The 22,066-nt window shown below is 40.8% G+C and overlaps 1 protein-coding gene across 2 annotated transcripts in view; it reads left to right on the top strand.

Moving 5' to 3' along the window:
• The window catches only part of katnb1 (katanin p80 (WD repeat containing) subunit B 1), a 52,551-nt gene that overhangs the window by 11,566 nt on the left and 18,919 nt on the right, over positions 1–22,066 (top strand). For both annotated transcript variants that reach the window (XM_080187185.1, XM_080187184.1), the window contains exons 6-11: positions 1,354–1,437; positions 3,084–3,199; positions 5,599–5,670; positions 7,408–7,558; positions 14,551–14,738; positions 16,069–16,202. In XM_080187185.1, coding sequence (XP_080043311.1) covers positions 1,354–1,437; positions 3,084–3,199; positions 5,599–5,670; positions 7,408–7,558; positions 14,551–14,738; positions 16,069–16,202 — 745 coding nt within the window. The remainder of the gene's footprint in view (positions 1–1,353; positions 1,438–3,083; positions 3,200–5,598; positions 5,671–7,407; positions 7,559–14,550; positions 14,739–16,068; positions 16,203–22,066) is intronic.

Raw genomic sequence — 22,066 nt, 5'->3', positions numbered from 1 at the left:
GCAATGTTCAGCACCATCTGCGACTCACCAGATAATGAAGCAGTCTGTGCCCATATTTAGCAAGACATGGGCAACATTTGGGCTTGGGCTGATAAGTGAAAGTTATGTTTGAGCCATGTAAATGCCAGGCAATGATCATCTCCAACAAGAGGGAATCTAACTAGCTTTCTTTGGTATTCAATGGGATTCAACACTGAATCCCAACTATCAACGTCTTGGGCGATACCATTGACCAAAAACTAAGCTGGATCAGTCATATAAATACTGTGGCTATAGGAGCAGGTCAGAGGCTAGGAATCCTGCAGAAAGTAACTCGTCTTCTGATTCCCCACAGCCTGCTCACATCTACAAGACACAGGTCAACCATGTGATGGAATCGTCCCCACTTGCCTGGATGAAGCTAGAGGCTCTACACCATCATGGGCAAAGCAACCCACTTAATTAGCACCCTATTCACCACTTCCTGCTTCCTCTCTCTTCATCACTGGACGTACAATTTACAAGATGCGCTGCAGTGACTCAACAAGGCTCCTTCTATAGCAGTTTTTAAACCTGTAACATTGACCACCAAGAAGAACAAAGGTAGCAGATGCATGAGAAAGCTAACACCTGAAAGTCTTCTCCTCTGCATCTGCCACCTCATCTTCCTCCTCAACATCCCCCCCTCCCCACCATACACACACACACACACACACAAACCCCATCCTTACTTGTAACTGTTTCACTGTTCCTTCATTGTCATTGGGTCAAAATCCTGCAATACTCTCTTTGACAACAGCACCATGGGTTTATCTGCACCACCTCAACTGGGATTATTCAAGAAGGCAGTTTTCTCAAGGGTAATTGGGGACGGGCAATAAAGGTCCTGGCTTAGCCAGCAATGCCCATGTCTTGTGACAGAATATTTAAAAAAAAAATTTGTTGAGTTGAGATAATTTGGTGAGTTAAGACCACATTCAGATCAACCATGATTTTATTGAATAGTGGAGCTGCCTAATGGGTCAGTTGGTCTACTACTGCTCCTATTTCTTATGATACTAATGCCAAAGCCGTGCATAATCTGATTTTATGCTTTGGTTTTTATATTGAACATTCCAGCTGTGTTTGTTTTGGTTGCAGTGACACTGGGCATGAACTTTTATGATTGATGACCTGTCCCTTTCTGACACTTTTTAATCTTTGTTATAATCTACATCCAAAATCTGTCCACCCGTGTGCATAACTGCATGCTTATTTACATGATGCAATTTTGATGGTAATAAAAGTGTCATAATATTGAACTGCTTAATTGAGTCAGACTACAGAATGGCATTGTTTACACTTTATTTAACACTTTCTTCACTTGCTTTGCAGGGTCACACAAATGCAGTGCGTTGTTTAAGATTTAGTCCTGATGGGCGGTGGATTGCTGCGGCTGGAGATGATAGCACAGTGAAGGTATTTACATAGAGAGCTTTACACAGAGGTAGAGGGCAATATCTATTGATGCAATTGCAGCATCAGCAAGGAATTGGGTTATTGCATTTAGCTGTATAATTTATATATTGATTGTGGGCTTTTCTGTTAAATAATTACCCTGTTTTTCAGTAAAGCAGATTTTCTTAAATCTAAATTGGTGCAACTTGAGTTTCTTCTTGTCAGCTGCTTTCAACAGTAAATTATAAACAAAGAGATGTTTTGTTGAATGACAGCCACGTTGCAGGAATGTGGAACATCTTGGCAGTGAATCTTTTTTCGTTTCATGATCTTTCAATTGAAGGAAAAAGTTAAAGATGGTAATTGTAATTATTTGGATGTTGGAGATAGCTCAGTGTTCTGATATAGGATGCTGATCCAGTGGCAGTGGTTAGCACTGTTGCCCCTCGGCGCCAGGGACCAGGGTTCGATTCCCAGTTTGGCTCATTGTTTGGAATTTGCATGTTCTCCCGTGCCTGTGTGGTTTTCTTCTGGGTGCTCTGATTTCCTCCCACAGTCTGAAAGATGTGCTGGTTAGGTGTATTGGCCATGCTAAATTCTCCTTCAGAGTGCCCGAACAGATACCGGAGTGTGGTGACCAGGGAATTTGCACAGTAACTTCATTTCAGTGCTTAATGTAAGCCTACTTGAGACACTAATAAATAAAGTTAAACTGATAAATTGTGGCACAGTTTTAGAAAACATAGTTTTACAAAAATCTGCTGGATTAGTCTCATTCCTGACTAAAACTTGCACCCTAGAAGGGCTGAGTTGATTGCACTGCCCATTGTGCCAAAATCTAGGAACTGTCTAACCGAGCAGTATTGAGAGAGCACCTCGACAACACGAACTGCAGCAATTCAAGGAGGAGGATCGCTACCATCTTCACAGTGACAACTAAGGGGGGCAATAATCACATCCTTGTCAGTGATGCCAATGTCTTGATTGTCTTTTGCTAAATCCAGTATTTGTATTAATCAAAGAATATTTCTCCAGGGTTGTGGAACTCTAAATTAGCAAATGCACCCTGCAAAAAAATTGAATTCCATTCAAAATATTCTGATGACTTCAGATATTGTAAGTCACTGTTATAACCTATTGGCTGATTATTGATCTGCATTCTGAATCTGAGGTAAAAGTTGCATTATTTTCAAGAATGCCAAACCATTTTTAATATTTTTCAATAAGCAATAATGAGGATAATTAAAAGAAAACACTCCTTTGAACTTCCCCTTCCCTTTTAGGGTGTATTCTCTGACAGCATAGAGGAAGACTATTATCTGCATTAATCCAATGTACATGTCTTGAAAGTGCTGTTGCTGAGATTCCATACCAAAGCAGAAAAATCACCAATTTGCCAGTGCTGAAATCCTTGTTTAACAGATAGAAAAATTACCAAATAATAAAGCCATGCTTTAGAAAACAAATATACACAAATGAAGATGTCTCGTTTTACAGTGAATGAATCTATTGATATTAAAGCTATTAATGGGTCTGTCTTAATTTTCCAAATAGGTTTGCTTCCTACCATTGAGAAATAATAGTACTGAAATATAGCCGTCCTGTACCTAAATCAATGAAGTTGGAATAAGTTGCTACCTTTATTTATTTTCTCTTTTGATACTCAGTTGTGGGATTTGTCAGCGGCAAAAATTCTAACAGAATTCACGGACCATACAGGGCCTGTAAACATTGTGGAGTTCCACCCCAACGAATATCTGCTGGCTTCAGGCAGCTCAGACAGGTCAGAATAACTACTGCTTTGTGATCAACTAGTGCCTTCAATTTGGATCAACAGAAATTGAATCTAATTTTCACCCTTTCAGTTTGAGTTTTTAAGCATGCTTCTTCATGGTGAGGGTGTTCAATTTATTTTGGAAGTAGCCAAGAATCAAAATAAACTTCTGCTCCAACGTTTATGAACAAAGAATGAAAGGAAAGTACAGCACAGGAGCAGGCCCTTTGGCCCTCCAAGCTCGTGCCGATCATGATGCCTAACTAAACTTAAAAAAACCTTCTGCTCTTACTCAGACCATATCCCTCTATTCCAGGATCTATCCGTCTATTCCCTATTCATGTACCCAAACAAATGCCTCTTAAATGTTGCTAATGTACCTGCTTCCATCACTTCCTTTGGCAGCGCATTCCAGGCACCCATCACTCTCTGCGTGAAAAACTTCCCCTGCACATCTCCCTTAAACTTCCCCCTCTCACCTTGAACCTGTGCTCCCTTGTAATTCACACTTCCACCCTGGGAGAAAGCATCTGACTATCCACTCTGTTTACGTCTCTTATAATTTTGTAGGCCTCTATCAGGGATCCCCCCGGCCTCTGCCTTTCCAGTGAAAACAAACTTTGCTTATTCAACCTCTTCTCATAGCCGATGCCCTTGAGATCAGGCAACATCTTGGTGAGCCTTTTTTGCACTTACTCCAAAGCTTCCACATCCTTCTGATAACGTGGTGACCTGAACTGCATGCAATACTCCAAATATGGCCAAACCAAGGTTTTATATAGCTGCAACACGATTTGCCAACTCTTGTAGTCAGTGCCCTGGCTGATGAAGGCCGGCATGCCATATGTCTTCTTCATCACCTTAGCCACCTGTGTTGCCGTTTTAGGGAACTATGGACCTGCATGCCCAGATCCCCCTCATGTTAATATTCCTAAAGATGCTGCCATATACAGTATAATTTACACTTAAAATTGATCCTCCAAAATCCATCACCTCACACTTATCTGGATAAAACACCATCTGCCATTTCTGTGCCCAAGTCTCCTATCTGTCTATATTCTCATCTCATGATGATATTGAGGTCAGGGATGGGTGTGTCAATGCTCAAAAGAATGTCAATATATCGAAGGAGGAAATGTTGTGTACCCTAAATTGCATTAAGATAGACAATCCATGGGGCCAGATGGGATCTTTCCAAGGTTACTACAGGAGGCAAGGGATGAAATAGCTGGGGCCTTAACAGATATTTCACACCCACTTTGACCACAGACAAAGTTCCAGAGGACTGGAAAATAGCCAATATTTGTCCTTTGTTTATGAAAGGAAATGACAATCCAGGAAATTATTGGCTAGTGAGCCAGACATCTGTGATGAGGGAGTTTTTGGAGAAGATACTGAGGGACAGGATATATGTACATTTGAAAGAAAATTGACTAGTTAGTGACAGGCAGCACAGTTTTGTACGGGGAAGATCATGTCTCACCAGCTTGATTGTTTTAAAGTTTATTTATTTGTGTCGCATATAGGCTTTCATCGATTTTGTTTATTTTTCCTTGGACGCCTTCAATGTATGCTGTCAGCCGTACTCCAGTTGGTAGAATTGTGAAGGTTGTTGGTTCAATTCCCAAATACAGTATAGTGCTGATGCAATATCACAAGTGCCATGATTAAGATAAGACATTAAATTGAGATCCCATCTACCTTGTCAGGTGGACAAAAACACCCATTTTGGAGAAGAGCAGAACTTTGATGCCTAGGGTAGTGGTGCTATATAAATGCAAGCAGCTGGTTTGAGACATCCTGAAGTTGACACGCCATTTTTTTTTTCTTTTACGTCATCTTAAAATTGACTTCGATAAACCCTTAACATCAGCTCAGAAAAGAGATACTTTACTCTTCACTTGTATATGGCCAATAGACTGGCCCAGATTGATCTGTGTACTATGCATGGTACATTCACCTTAAAGCAGATGAAGCCAGATTTAAATATCATTTTGATAACAGAAATGGACTTGGGTGGAATGTCTGTCGTTATCAGTGCTATTGACTGAAAGTCACAGCAGGGCCCTGAGTTAGTGCATTAGGTAGTAAGCATGAACTATTGATTCACTCACCAGACAATACCATTTATTAATTGCTGATTATTTCACAAATTATAAATGTGTTTGGGGAGTGATGTAGGAAAACAAGATAAATCATTGAAGCCAGATGACCCCAGTGACCTCTTGCCTACCTTCTATAAAATTGTGAAATCTTGTATGTATTTTAACTCGAAGATTCATCATGTAAAAATTTTCTTGACTTATCTGTTCTAAAAGGAACTTGCATATGGATACGTAATAGACAGTTCATACTTTTCATTGTTATTCCACACACAAAATTAAGTCTTTTTTTCTCCCTACTTTCAGAACAATAAAGTTTTGGGATCTAGAAAAGTTTAAGATGGTGAGCTGCACGGAAGTAGAGAGCACTCCTGTCAGGTATGAGAGGCTATATTGAGATGGTTGGTGTGTTTATAAACAGCATTTTAGGTAAAAGTTTCTTGGAAATGAATGTGTGTATGGTGCAGGAGTTGGGTAGTGGGTGCAAACACCTTTGGTGGTTTTGAGCTTTGAAAACATATGTTTGGTACATTGATAATATGCTCGTACTACAAATATGCCAAGAGATTTTTAACCTGAAATAAAAGTGGAAAATGCTGGAAATACTTAGCAGGTCAGGCAGCATCTATGGAGAGAAGAACAAAACTTAATGTTTCAGGTCAATAACCTTGTCTCAGAAGGTCATCAAACAGAAACTGTTTGTGTCTCCATAAATGTTGCTTAACCTGAATATCCCCAACATTTTCTGCTTTTCAGGTTTCTTGCATCTGCAGAACCGTATGCACTTGTCTATTACTCACATTCTTGAAACCAATCTTTTAGGCTTAAAGTCATGAGTTTGATTTATATATGTGCTTGATTGGGACCCAAATTGAATCTTTTTTAAAAAAAAGTTGTAATGGAATAAAATAAAGAGTAATAAGTGTTCATATTAGTGATCTAACATTGATTTAGTTTGAGATTATAGACAAAGTACATTTCACCCATAATAATGATCTAGCATATATGTTTTATACGTTATTAATTGATACTCAATTTCATTAATATTTATACATTTAAAGTTTATTTATTAGTCGCAAGTAGGCTTAATTCATACTGCACTGTGAAAATCCCCTAGTCACCACACTATGGCGCCTGTTCGGGTACACTGAAGGAGAACTTAGCGCGGCCAGTTCACCTAACCTGCATATCTTTGGACTGTGGGCGGAAACCGCAGCACCCGGAGGAAACCATGCAGACATGGAGAGGACATGCAAGCTCCGCATAGTGACCCAAGCTGGGAATCAAACCCAGATCCGTGGCTCTGTGAGACAGCAGTGCTAACCACTGTGCCACCATGCCACCCCGTTTATGATGAAATTAAATCATTAACATCTCTAGAATTATGCTTTAGTTTTGAAATTTCTGGGCTTTGATCCCTGAAAACTAATGTTGATTTTTATGTGATGTATATGGAAAAATTCCAATTTTTCGGGTGAAAGTCATGGGAGTGACTTTTATGAGATTCACTTTTACAGGAGTATGTATGGTATTTTGCTTTTTGTAGCAATTCTGGCTTGCTATTTTCTTCCAATATAGAGTGCCCTTCTCGGTTGGCTGAGAAAAGTACATAATGTATTTTTCACTTCCCTCTTTTTCCCTTCTTATGAAACTAGTGATTTGTACAGTGTTATGTTCCATACATCCTGCCAATAATTTGTTCAAGTGATTGCAATTAGTCTAGAATGCTTAGTGTTGACAAGCTGTTTGCTTGTGGCAACTTGGTCAAAACCTGCCCTCATCTTGCATTCACATACATGATCTTTCCAGCAGGACTTTGTGCTTGTAACTGGCAATCCATATTGATTACTCCCACTGCCTATTCTGAGCCCTGGACCAATGAGGCTAATTTTGGTGTCTAGTGCAAGTAGTGGGATGTCCTGTTGACTTGAGTATGCTTTGTTAGAGGGTGCCCTGTTCTGTTTGAGTGTGAATTTTAAACACAATTTCCTTTTTGATTAGTTCAGTGAAAAACCATGAGATCGATGCAGCTTTGGAATGCTTAGGAGCAGGAAAATGAGTTTCAGTTGAGAAAATTATTCTGTAGCTAATGCCTTTCTCTTTCCTATATTTAAGATGCATCCTATTCAACCCAGATGGCTGTTGTCTATACAGTGGTTCTCAGGATTCGTTGCATGTCTATGGCTGGGAACCTCCCCGCTGTTTTGATGTACTGCCAGTTAACTGGGGTAGAGCAGCAGACCTTGCCATCTGTTCCAATCAATTGGTATGTATTGCACATACATATGTATAGAGCTGCTGAAACTGCCCAGGTAAACCCTGATCCTTAAATGGTGCAGCATATATTGATACTTTTAAGAATTAGGATGCCAAGCAAAATTTGCACAGCTGAGAAAATAGAAAAAAATTATCGATGAATATTCGAAACATGACTTTATAAGCATATCTCTACATTACAAGTGCACATATTTTAGAAGGTTGTGGGACTGGAGGAGATTAGGAATGGAGAAATCAGGATGAGAATTTGAAAATCAAACCGTTGTTTAACCAGGATAGGTCAGTGAGCACAGGGATGCTGCATGAACATCATTTGGTGAGAATTAGGACATGGGTAACAGCATTTTGGATAACATCAGGAGGGTAATATGTGGGAGGCTGGCCAGGAGTGAGAGCGTAATCAATTCTGACAGTAACAACGGCTTGGGTAAGGGCTTCAGCAGTAGATGAGCTGAAGCAAAGGCAGAGATGATGTTGCAGAGGTTGAAAGCTTATCTTGGACTCAAATATCACACAGTGGTTGGTGAACAATTTGGCTCAGCCTCAGACAGTTGTCAAGGAGAGCGTTGACGAGGATAGAGAAATAAAACTGGTGGGTATCTTTACATTCCTGGAATAGAGAGCAGTTTTTACAAGATGGGAGTAGGATGCTGTGATGCTTTATGTCGTCCAGCCAAATTTGGTGAATGGCTAAACTAATCTACCATATGTATTCATGTCTGCTTCCTTTGAACTTAAGGACCAGAGATGAGGGTTGTACTGGATGAGAGAAAGTAATTAATTTTTTTGTGAAATATTTTAATGTAATTTTTTTTAAGCGTTTTCCCATTTTTAAAAAAATACAACACAACACTTTGTAGCACATAGAACAGTATAGCACAGTACAGGCTCTTAGGCCCTCGATGTTGTGCCAAGCTATATCTGAACCCAAAATCAAGCTATCCCACTCCCTATCATTTCAGTGTGCTCCATGTGCCTATCCAATAACTGCTTGAAAGTTTCTAAAGTGTCCAACTCCACCGTCACAGCAGGCAGTGCATTCCACATGCCAACCATTCTCTGAGTAAAGAATCTACCTCGGACATCCCTCCTATATCTCCCACCATGAACCTTAAAGTTATGTCCCTAGTAACAGCTGCATCCACCCGAGGAAGTACTCTCTGCACATCCACTCTATCTAACCCCCTGATCATCTGATAAACCTCTATTAAGTCACCTCTCATCCTCCTCCACTCTAAAGAGAAAAGCCCCAGCTTCCTCAAACCTACCCTCCAAACCAGGCAGCGTCCTGGTAAATCTCCTCTGCACTCTCTCCAATGCTTTCCCATCCTTCTTACAGTGAGGTGACCAAAACTGCACACAATATTCCAAATGTGGTCTCACCAAGGTCCTGTACAGTTGCCGCATAACCCCATGGCTCTTAAACTCAAAACTCTTGTTAATAAACGCTAACACACTATAAGCCTTCTTCACGGCTCTATCCTCTTGAGTGACAACCTTCAGAGATCTGTGGATATGAACCTCAAGATCTCTCTGTTCCTCCACATTCTTCCGAACCCTGCCATTGACCATGTAATCCGCATTTTAAAAATGGAATGGTACAGCACAATCATTTCTCCACGTAAAGAAAAGGAAGAAAGTAACACAATTGGTTCAGCTCACCCAGCGCTTCCATGTATATACAAAAAAATGAAGAAAATAAGTGACAGGATGGGGAAAAATAAAACCAAGCTATAAAAACATGTCCAAAAGGTGCACATCCTCATGTACAGTATATTAAAGGCAGTGCTACATAACTTAAGGAAACCCTGTGGTAGTAAATCAGACAATACGGAACCTGCATGTTTGAGATAGCTGCACAAAACATTTTGGCGTGTATCCGACTTAGAAGCATGCAGGTTAGAGATTCCATTGGGATACACATAATTGTTGCCCGTTCTGAACAGGAGACTTCTCATTAGTCCAAGAGCAAAGAATATTCTTCCATACTGCACGTTAGGGCATTGTACACCCTTTTTAGCCCCAGAGTTAAGAAGAAGGGTCAAACTCTAAGACTGCTATACCCCCACAGGCCAATTTGCACTTTTGGCACAGTAGGGGTATAGTGTGGTCCATCTTGTATCTTAAACTTGATGTAATATGCAGATAGTGTAGGATTTTAAGTTGGGTCTCCTTCATTCTATTACGAACTGAGATTCTATTGGTGATTCCCAGATAATACCCTGGGTTTCCTTGTCAGTATTCACTGTGATATCTTTTTCCCAAGCGTGTAGAATGTCTTGTACAGTCCACCACTAAACAAGTCAAATGTCAAAGGGTCATGTCTAATTGCCTTAGCTAAGAGTTCAATAGCTATTGTGAACAATAACTGCCTAGGCCCCATTTAAGACTAAAATTATGAAATCTAAAACTCTTAATAAGAACTGCTGCCATTAGATTTTTATAAATTACTTGTATCCATTTAAGTTCTCCTGCATCCCAAATTTCTCCAGCTTGTAGAATAAATAGTTCTGCTACACCTGGCCAGATGCTTTCTTTGCATCTAATGAAATCACTAAGCTATCTATCGCCTACTTTTGGGGAAACATGGATGACACTTAACAAGACCCTAACATTTGCATGAGTTGCATGAGTTCCGGCCTCTTACAGACCCAGTCTGATTGCCCTGGATAATCAAAGGAAGGATTTTTTTTCAAGCTGCAACACCATATTTTAAACAACAGTTCCAAGTCTACATTTAAAATTGAGATTTGCCTATGGGATGTATATGCCTCTGGATTCTTGCCTATCTTCAAAATGAAGAAGATATTTGCTCCCTGAAGTGATTGAGGCAACTGCTTCAAATGAATGGTTATACAAAGCAATCAAAGGATCTAGTAGCAAGTCTTTAAATTCAGACCCTGGAGCCTTACTAACTTGGAGATCCCCCATTGCAAATATACACTTTCTCCTTTAGAAATGGGAGCGGTTAAGGTCGACCTTTGGTCTTCAAAGACTGTCAGAAGTTTAAAAGAGGAAAATCATTCCATGTGCATTAGTGCATGTCCACACTGATCCGTTTTTAAATTAATCAGCATACAAGCTTTTAAATGCCCTATTAATATTCTCTGTCCTAAACATCCTATTAATTACCCTTGAAGTCAAGTACAGAGAAAATAGTCCTGAATCCACCTTCTTTAAGGAGAGCCAAATATGTACTGTTTATTTCCAAACTCATATTTTTGTTTGGCAAACTTTATATTCATTTCAGTACATTGAGTCAGTAAGGTGTCTAGTGTCATTCAGATTGCATTAATTTCTTTCAGCTTTGAATGACTAGAATTCTTACCATGCGTTCTCTGTTTTGGCCAATTTTATTTCTGACCGGTGCTATTCCTCTAGCATTTTGTGCTTTGTGTTGGCCACGTACAAAATGACCAAAGGCGTTGCAAATCTCCTGCAGGATTGAAGGGCTGATCTGAGAGAATTGATTGAATAGAAAAGATCAAATCTGGTTTTAAAATAAGGGAGAACATTATAATCCTTGAACAGACATGTATGAAATCTCCACATTCTAAACTGTAGATATAAAACATAAGAACATAAGAAATAGGAGCAGGAGTAGGCCATCTAGCTAAACGCTAAAATAAAAAACAAACATGCAAAACTATTAACTCCAAGGGAGATTTCCTCACCAAATGTGAGGCCTTAGGCGTACCACAAACCTTCCATTATTATACAAAGGCGCCTTTCTCATCAAAAAAAGAGAAGGCAAGATATACCAAGGGGACAAAAATGAAACACCCTTTCTGTAATCTGGCCCCTCCTATCTAATGCTACAACAGCCACCTCCCAGCATTGATGTTACTCGTGTGTATCCTGATCAGAGCAAAGGAAACCATAAGACGTACACAACCATTGTAAGTGGATGAATAAAAATGGAAAGGAAGAAGGATATTTCTCATAAGCCCTAATATCATACAGCTTGCACAGACTATTATTTAACTAGAAAGAATATGCTGAGGATTTTTTTTTATTATTAAGGTCATGAGGTTTCTGCATTCTTTAGGATAAAATTCATTGCAGTGCCCAGTTATCAAAGAACAATACAGTATAGGAATAAATCCTTTGGTCCATCATGCCTGTACCGATACATGGTTTCTATCCCTCTTTGCCTCTGGTTCATGTGTTTATCACAATACAGCTTGAATTTTGCTAACATGCCTGTTTCCACCACCTTCATTGGCAATACATCAATACACTCTAGGCACCTACCACCATCTGTGTGAAAACTTTCCTTGCACATTTCCACTAGACTTATAACCTCTTATCTTAAATTCTTGTAGTCAACCCTTCCACCCTGGGAAAAAGCTTCTGACTATCCACCCTATCTATGCCCCTCATAATTTTGTACACTTCTACCAGGTTGCCCCTCAGCCTTCGTCTTTCCAGTGAAAACAATCCGAGTTCATCCAATCTCGCACCTAAAACCTTCCAGACCAGGCAACATCCTGGTAAACCTTCATTGTATCCTCTCTAAAGCATCCACATTCGTCTGAGAGTGTGGCGATATGCAATATTCCAAATGCGGCCGAACTGAAGTTTTATACAGCTGCAACATAACTTTGCTAATTTTTATATTCAGTGTCCTGGCCAATGAAGGCAAGCATGCTGAATGCCTCCTTGACCACCTTATCCAGCTGTGTTACCGCTTTCAGGGATCTGTGGACACGTACACCCAGATCCCTGTCTATGTCAATGCTCCTAAGGGTTCTGCCATTTACTGTATAATTCGCGTGTGAATTTGATCTTCCAAAATACATCACCTCACATTTGTCTGGATTGAGCTCCATCTGCCATTTCTCTGCCCAATTCTCAATCTACCTATATCCTGCTATATCCTTTGACAATCCTTGTACTGTCTGCAACTCACCAATTTTTGTGTCATCCATAAACTTCAGACCACCTACATTCTCCTCCAAAGTCCCAGCACTGATTCCTGTGGAACACCACTAGTTTCTGACCCCCATTTTGAAAAGCACCCTTCCACTGCTACTCTGTCTTCCATGACCAAGTCAGTTCTGCATCCATTTAGCCAGCTTATCTGCTGGCTATTTCTGGGTCTCAGAGCCAACGTTTGGTGTTCCCTTTCTAATTTATTGCACCCAGCTTTTGTTTCTATTTTATGAAAGCATGAGAGCTAGTTCTTAAATTTAACTGGGAGCTTATCCTCAGCTCCTCCTGGCTAACAGACAATATGGAAATTTTTCCTCCAGCCTCGGTTCTCCAAGTCATCTAGGAATTCTGACACGTGCAGCTGCTTTTCCGTGGATTGTAAGCGGGCTTCCACCGGGGAAGTTGTATTTTCAAAAGTAACAATTCTCTCCTCTTCATCAAACCTTTTACCAGAATTCTGCAGTTCTACAATATGAGCACTGATATTCTGCACTAATATACTAAGTTCCTTAATAGTATTAATTGTTATTAGTCATAACGTCTTTTGAGAGTTCTGGATGTAGAGCCTGTTTCTTCACCAAGTCTATGTTGAGGAGTCAGCTACATTTCAGTTATTTCTGAATGCTCTTTTGTTGACAATTTTCTTACTGTTTCTTGTTATTTTGTTAGCAAGGTTTGATCAAAATCTTCCAAGGACATAATATGGTAGTTGCAGAAACGTCAAGGTGACTGGAGGGCCAAAGGCTTGACAATTGGGAATTTGAAAGAATGGTTCTGGTGAACTGAGGAAAGAGTTTTTCCAGGCATGGATACAGAAATAATTAGGATTTGGAGGGTGGAGACTGGTGCAAGGAATCTCAACCAATGTCCTCAAAAAAGAATTCTGCAAATTCATCTCTCGCTACTGAGATCCTGCCTGGAAAAATGACATACATGAGGGCATTTAACAGAGTGCAGCAAAGTTTCATCAGAGTAATTCCATGGATGAGGAACTTCAGTAACCTGGAGATTGGAGAAGCTGGGTCTCCTTTCCTTGGAGAAGAGAAGGTTGAGGAGAAACTTGATAAAAGTGTCCAAAATTCTGTCACTTAGATATGGCATATAGGGAGAAGAACCACATGACACCAATTTAAGGTGATTGGCAAAATGAACGATGGCAACATAAGGAATTCACTGCTCAAGAATGTAGTGGAGACAGATTCAACTGTTTTCAGGAAAAGTTTAGCAGACTACAGGGTAAAGGCTGAGGAGTGACGAGGTGAATTGCTGTTGCAAAGAGCTGATACAGATATAATGTGCTGATTGATCTCCTGTGCTGTAATTATAGTATGATAAATAGAAAAGGGGGAGGGACTGAATAGTCTCCCCTTTTGATAAACACTACTGTTTTGTGGCAGAGGAGTGCTGAAAACCGTCGAGCTCCTGGTAGGTGCTGTTGTTGTATGGATGTCGGGGGCATGTTAAATATTGGCCACACTGGGGCTTCATTGACCCTTCCATATCCTGTTACAATGATGAGGCAGCAACAGGCAGTGCAGGAATTGCCAGAAAAATATTTGATGCTTTGCGTTCAGTCATGCATCTCAGGGTTTGTGCACTCTCTGATCCAGCAGATTTGTTTTGGGCTAGTTGTGCATTGTGGCACTGTATTTTCAAACACTGAAACTGTTGGTTTCATTTTGTACAACTTGCTATGTGAAGCAGGAGTTTCAGCAATGAAAACAAAATTCTGCATATGGAGGATGAATAATGACCATGATATGTACATGTGCTTATTGAAGATAGCCCCACATCTTAACAGAATTGTTGTTCAGCGACAGCAGAACATTCCTCATTAAATAAGTAAAACAAAAATAATATATGTATGTGTGAGAGCAATTGTATAATTAGTTCTATCCAGAAAAAGTACTTGTGTTGAATTATAGGGACTCTGGAATGTTTATATCATGAGGGGATTTCAGAAGAAAAAAAATTGAAGACCCCTATTTTACTGTTCACTGTAAAAGTTATATTTCAATTCACTTGGTGCTTTGTTTACATTTATAGATTGGAGCTTCATTCAGTCAGGTGACAGTCTCAACATTTGTAGTGGATCTGAATCGGGTGAAGAAGACTGGTTCTATTGTCCAGGGTGTAGTTGAGGATGAAAAGCTGTTCAATCTGCCAGTGACAAAAGGAGCTGCGCTCAGACGTAACTATGAGAGGCCACTGACCACATGCAGCAGGCCGCAAAGGTACAACAGTTTCCGTTCAATTATAGCAAAGAGCAACCCCTGTTTGTTTCAACTTCAGTATTGTTCAAGTATAGGCTTCCATTATGTTTGGTGCTTTATTTGCTGTTTTTGTGTAGTTGTGATTCACCAGGCATTGGTTTAGTTTTGACCAAGCTCCTTTAGCATCAAAAGGAGCAAAGGAACACTGATATTAGAGAAGAGTGGAACTACATTGAAGAAGTAATACTGCTTTGCTCTCTTGCCCATTGCATTCACCATTTCAAAAATAGACATGTGCTTGACACTTTCATCTTCACTTTCACAATTTTATCTTTTATTCTGAGGCTTGTAGAAAGAGCAGTGTCTGAACCGTATTACAAACTGGTCGATTTCAACTGAGTTCATCACTTCTTCAGCATCACATGGCACATCAATATCTGATGTTAACCCTCCTCAATGCAACTGTGGTATTCCTCTTTTGTCTGTTTGTAATTACCCTGCGATCTGCAGATCTAGTAGTGGCTTGCCATGGGAAGCAGTGGGTTATTGCGTGGAAATTGTAACGCACAAAAGATCATTGGACCCAACCAGTCAGTGTTGCTGCTTATCCCCAACATGAACCAGTTTTGTTTCCTTGTAACTACCCTATTCTCATATCCCATTATTCTTCTTTCCTTCAGCTACTTATCCAACTTGCTGAAAGTTTGTGTTCTACTTCACTTACTGTTTCATACCCCTATATTTAAAAGAAAAATCACTGTGTGGTGAATTATTGTAAACATTCAGGGTAGGCTTTCGCACCAATCCATCCTAAAGAAAAGTCTATCTGAGGTTTTGTTTACTTGCCCACTAGTATGGGCAACATAGAATTTGAAATATGTTATCTAATTTTTTATCAATATAGAGGAAAGTATCAGTGCGTCAGTAGACGGCTTGGTGATGCATTCCAGTAAGCTGTTTTCCGTCATTACTACGTGTGACAGTCCTGAGATCTAAGTACATCAACTGCTCTCTCTAAGCTGCTAGACTCAAAACAAAAGTTTTGTATAGTTATCGTTGCATCTTACTAAGATTCTGGTGGTGGAAAGAAGTGTCTTTGTCTAATTGCATAAAAACGTTAATATGCCAACATTTTGTACTTCTCTGAAATCCTTCTTTAAACACAGAGATTTTGATCATATTAAATCACTGGGACATTTAATACCTCAGGCCCCTTGGTGTAAGTACACCTGGACCCCAATACTTTGGGATAGAATCATGTCTGATAATTTTAGGACTTTCTCAAGTTGACCTAGTTCAGCTATTCTTCCCCCAGCCCCAGGTAAGCAAATGCAAACTTTTGTCTCACTAGTAAAGTGAAGGAGGAGCCAGAGAGTGAAGGGCGCATTCCGAGCGGGGAAGAGGAGAAAGATGACAAGGAATCAACGGCAGAAATTCGAAACCCAGAGGAATACAAGGAGATCTTTCAGCCACAAAATGCCATTGGTCAGTAAGATAACTTTGTCTCTATTCCTGGTTTTGTTTACATTTAATATGCAAAATATTTTATGCAATTAGTAAAATCACTCCAGTGAAAAAACTGTTCTCAAAACTTGAGGTTTTTTGGAAAAGCTGTTATATCTAGGAACTATGTCTGTGTCAAGGTCACATATCAGTTTATTGTTCTTATCTATTCTATTAATTTCAACTGATATGACATACTGGAGGCCTTTTGGCCCATTTGTATCTGTGCTGGTTGACAAAGAGCTACTCAGCTTAACCCCCATCTTCCTGCATGAGGTTTGTGCCCTTGTATGTCACAGTTCTTGTGTACATCTGTGTACTTTTAAATATGCTGAGAGTTTCTCCCTTTACTAGCTTTTCAGGCAGTGAACTTGAGGTCTTTTCCACTGAGTGGAGAAAAATGTATTCCTCATCTCCCCTTTAACCCTCCTACCAATTACTTTAAATTTAATGTCCCCCTGGTTTTTGACCCCTCTGCTAAGGTAAATAGAATATCCATATTTACTATATAAATTTTATGTACCTTAATCAAATCATCCCTCAACCTCCTCCATTTCCAAGGAAAACAACCTCACCATTCCACTCTTTCTTCCATATATAACATTTTCCAGTCCTAACAATATCCTCGTAAATCTACTGTCAATCATAAGAACATAAGAAATAGGAACAGGAGTAGGCCATCTAGCCCCTCGAGCCTGCCCCGCCATTCAATAAGATCATGGCTGATCTGTCGTGTCTTGGTTCCACATTCCCGCCCTCTCCCCATAACCCTTAATCCCCTTGCCTATCAAAAACCTATCAACCCGCGTCTTAAAAATATTTAGCGAGGCAGCCTCCACTATTTCAACGGGCAGAGAATTCCAGAGATTCACCACCCTTTGAGTGAAGAAGTTCCTCCTCAACTCCATTCTAAACTGCTCCCCCTTTATCTTGAGGCTGTGCCCTCTAGTCCTACTGTCCTTTCTGAGCAGGAAGACCCTCTCCACCTCTATCCTATCCATCCCATTCATCATCTTATATGTCTTAATGAGATCTCCCCTCATTCTTCTAAACTCTAACGAGTACAAGCCTAGTTTATTCAGCCTCTCCTCATAGTTCAACCCCCTCAACTCCGGTATCAGCCTAGTAAACCTCCTCTGCACTCCCTCCCAAGGCCAAAATATCCTTGCGTAAGTGCGGCGACCAAAACTGCACACAGTACTCCAGCTGCGGCCTCACCAGTGCCCTATACAGCTGCAGCAAGACCTCCCTACTTTTATATTCAATCCCCCTCACTATGAAGGCCAGCATCCCATTTGCCTTCCTGACCACCTGCTGCACCTGTAGGCTGGGTTTTTGCGACTCACGCACAAGGACCCCGAGGTCCCTCTGCACCGTCGCATGCTGCAGTTTTTCGCCACGTAAGTAATAGTCCTTCCTACCATTATTCCTACCAAAGTGGACAACCTCACATTTGCCAACATTAAATTCCATTTGTCAGTTCCTGGCCCATTCGCCCAGCCTATCTAGATCCTTCTGCAGACTCTCCACACCCTCCGCACAATTTGCCGTTCCACCAATCTTGGTGTCATCAGCAAATTTCGACACCATACACTCGGTTCCCTCCTCCAGATCATCTATATAAATGGTAAATAGCTGAGGCCCCAGCACCGACCCCTGGGGCACTCCACTAGTCACCAACCGCCAATCCGAATAGCACCCATTGACCCCCACTCTCTGTCTCCTATTTGACAACCAATCCTCTATCCACGCTAAAACCATACCCCCAACTCCATGCCCTCTGACCTTCTGTAATAACCTCTTGTGAGGCACCTTATCACACGCCTTCTGAAAATCAAGAGACACCATATCCACCGGCATCCACATCTTCTGGGTGTGGCCCATCTTTTTTTCCATAATGTGATGACCAAATTGTACACAGTTCTCAAGCTGTAGTCTAACTACTGTTGTAATAAAGACAAAGTGATGGAAACCCCAACAGGCCTGGCAGCATCTGTGGAGAGAGAAACTGAGTCATCCTTCAAGTCCAAATGACCCTTGGTCTAAATGATCCTAGCGTAAGCTCCCCACTATTTTGTTTTATTCCATTGGCTAATAAAGAAAGCATGCCATATGCTCGCTAAATCATCATATCAATTTGGACATGGCCCTCTAAAGTCCCTCTGCATTACTCCTTCCATTTATTGTGTATCCCCTTGCCTTTTTGCAACCCCTAAAATGCATTACCTTATGCTTCTCTAAATTGAATTCCACTTTTCGCTTTCCTGCCCAACTGACCAGACCATTTATATCTTCTTGCAGTCTAATGCTTTCCTCTCCAGTATCAACCAAGTAGCCAATTTTTGTATCATCTGCAAACTTCTCAGCATGCTCCCTACGCTGAGTTGAAATAAGAACATAAGAACATAAGAAATAGGAGCAGGAGTAGGCCATCTAGCCCTTCGAGCCTGCCCCGCCATTCAATAAGATCATGGCTGATCTGAAGTGGATCAGTTCCACTTTCCCGCATTCTCCCCATAACCCTTAATTCCCCTGTCTATCAGAAACCTATCTACTTATGACTTAAATACATTCAGCGAGGTAGCCACCACCACTTCAACGGGCAGAGAATTCCAGAGATTCGCCACCCTTTGAGTGAAGAAGTTTCCTCAACTCTGATCTAAACTGTCCCCCTCTTATCTTGAGGCTGTGCCCTCTAGTCCTGCTATCCTTTCTAAGCGGGAAGAATCTCTCTACCTCTACCCTATCTATCCCCTTCATTATCTTATATGCCTCTACAAGTTCCCCCCTCAGCCTTCTAAACTCCAACGAGTACAGACCCAGTCTATTCAGTCTCTTTTCATAGGCTAACCCCCTCATCTCCGGTATCAGCCTAGTGAACCTTCTCTGCACTCCCTCCAAGGCCAATATATCCTTCTGCAAGTGCGGCGACCAAAACTGCACACGGTTCTCCAGCTGCGGCCTCACCAGCACCCTGTACAATTGCAGCAAGACCTCCCTGCTTTTATATTTATCCCCCTCGCTATAAAGGCCAACATTCCATTTGCCTTCTTGATCACCTGCTGCACTTGCAGACTGGGTTTATGCAATTCATGCACAAGGACCCCCAGGTCCCTCTGCACAGTAGCATGCTGCAGCTTTTTGCCTTTTAAATAATAATCCTTCCTACTATTATTTCTGCCAAAGTGGAGAACCTCACACTTGCTAACATTATACTCCATCTGCCAGGTCCTCGCCCACTCGCTCAGCCTATCCAGATCTCTCTGCAGACTTTCCACACCCTCCACGCAATTTGCTTTTCCACTCATCTTCATGTCATCAGCAAATTTCGTCACCCTACACTCAGCCCCCTCCTCCAGATCGTCTATGTAAATGGTAAATAGTTGAGGCCCCAGCACCGATCCCTGCGGCGCTCCACTGGTCACCAGCTGCCAACCAGAATAGCACCCACTGATTCCAACTCTCTGCTTCCTATTAGACAGCCAGTCCTCTATACATGCTAACACCTTACCCCCAACTCCGTGCACCCTAACCTTCTGCAGCAACCTTTTGTGAGGCACCTTATCAAACGCCTTTTGGAAATCTAAAAACACCACATCCACCGGTTCCCCTCTGTCTACCGCACTAGTCACATCCTCATAGAAATCCAATAAATTTGTTAAACACGACTTTCCCTTAACAAATCCGTGCTGCATCTGCTCGATCAAACCATTTTTTTCTAGGTGCCTCACTATTTCTTCTTTGATGACGGATCCTAGCATTTTTCCAACTACAGACATTAAACTAACCGGCCTATAATTCCCTGCCTTTTGTCTGCTACCTTTTTTAAACTGCGGCATAACATTAGCCGTTTTCCAATCTTCCGGCACTTCCCCGGAGTCCAGTGAATTTTGATAAATAATTACTAAGGCATCCGCTATCACCTCTGCCATTTCTTTCAGAACCCTGGGATGCATTCCATCCGGTCCCAGGGACTTGTCTACCTTTAGTCCCGTTAGTCTATCAAGCACTACCTCTCTAGTGACAGTAATCGCACTAAGGCCTTCATCTCCTACCATCCTTCTCTCTTTAATACCCGGCAAACTATTTGTGTCCTCCTCCGTGAAGACCGAGGCAAAAAACTTATTTAAAGCCTCAGCCATTTCCTCATCGCACACTGCTAAATCCCCCCTCTCATCCTCCAAGGGTCCAACACTCACTCTAGCCAGTCTCCTCTTCTTTATGTATTTGTAAAAACTTTTACTGTCTTTTTTTATATTTAGAGCTAGTTTAGCTTCATAGTCTATCTTTCCTTTCTTTATCACCTTCTTAGTCATTCTTTGTTGAAATCATGAATGTAAGCCATTAAATGCAAAGGACCAAGTATTGAGACCTCTGGAAGCCAACTGGCAACAATCTTCCAGTCTCAAAAGCACCTGTCCGCTATTATCCTTTAGTCCCTGCCTCTTAGGGCAGTGTTGGATCCAATTTGCTACTCTGATTGCACAGAATTGTACTTTTTGATCATGAGCCACATGGAACTTTGTCAAAAGCCTTGTAGATTAAAACCATCCTCATCAACCCTTGTCACTTCACTTTAATAACTAATGCCTGCTAAGTACCCTTGATTAATCTATGCTTTTCTAAATGAAGGTGTATACTGACTCTCAGAACTATTTCCAATAATGTGCCCACAACTGGAGGAGGATCTCTTAGCACTGAGGTTATCTCCTCTTTCCACTTAAACAGGACTGCAACCTCCAGTTCTCTGGCACCACTCCTGGACTCAAGGATGATTGAAATATAATGGCCAGAGCCTCTGCAACTGCCTACCTTCCTTTTAGCAATGTGAGATTCATTTCATTCAGGCCCGCTGACTGATCTATTTTCAAAGACTTCAAACCTACAACTTACTTATTTCATGGGATGTGAAGTAGGGGATCAAAAAATGGGTCCAAAAAGCTAGCTAGAAAAACTAGTTAGGTGGAGATCATCACGAGTGTCATCTTTTTGTGAAAGTAGCTGCAAGTATTAAGAGCCTTATCCACATCCTCCACTGCACAAAGGTTATATTTATGGACCCTTTCCTTGGTGATCTTTTCACTCTAAAACATTTTTTCCTTGATTTTATTTGCCAGACACTTTTTGCAGCTCTGAGTTCCTAATTTCCCTTTTAATTTCCTGTACTTCATTTAGCTCTGTGTCTGACCGTAAGCTTCCCTTTCTTGTTTTTTCTTACCCTTTATGTACTTTGTTATTCAGGAATCTAGATTTGGCTGTTCCATTCATTTTTCTTTGTGGGAGCCTGTTTATGCTGAACTATCAAATCTCCTGAATTGCCTCCCATTACTCTAAAATTGATTTACCTTTAAGTAGCTGTTTACAGTCCACTTTTGCTGAATCATTTCTCAGCTTAGTAAAATTGGCACCCTGTACTACCCAATTTAGAACCTTTGCTTCAATTTTATTTTTGTCGCTTTCATAATGTTGATAAATCTTAACTGAATTATGATCATAACCACAGAAGTGCTCTCCTATTTGTATTTCTTTCAAATGCCTAGCTTCATCCCATAAAATTAAACCCAAATTTCTTCCTCAATACCCCCACCCCCAACACTTTTTGGGTTTGCCACATACAGGCTGTTAGATTCAAGAATTCGTTGACACCTTGTGGTGAATCTCTGGTACAAGTGTACGAGTTTATTAGGAGTTCCTTCTCTGTGACTCATACAAGATGTTCAGAGACTGCTCTATTGTTCTCTCTCTCACAAATATTATTATACATTATCGTAGAGAACACCGATTCACATTCATTGGTTAATTAAATACATTTACAGAGATGGCTAACACTAATTGGTTCTGACCTC

The sequence above is a fragment of the Carcharhinus amblyrhynchos genome, chromosome 4 (genome assembly GCF_965287045.1).
Source record: "Carcharhinus amblyrhynchos chromosome 4, sCarAmb.v2.hapA, whole genome shotgun sequence".
NCBI lineage: Eukaryota > Metazoa > Chordata > Chondrichthyes > Carcharhiniformes > Carcharhinidae > Carcharhinus > Carcharhinus amblyrhynchos.
The sequence above is the reverse complement of the archived record's forward strand: the minus strand, read 5'-3'. Positions and strand labels throughout refer to the sequence as shown.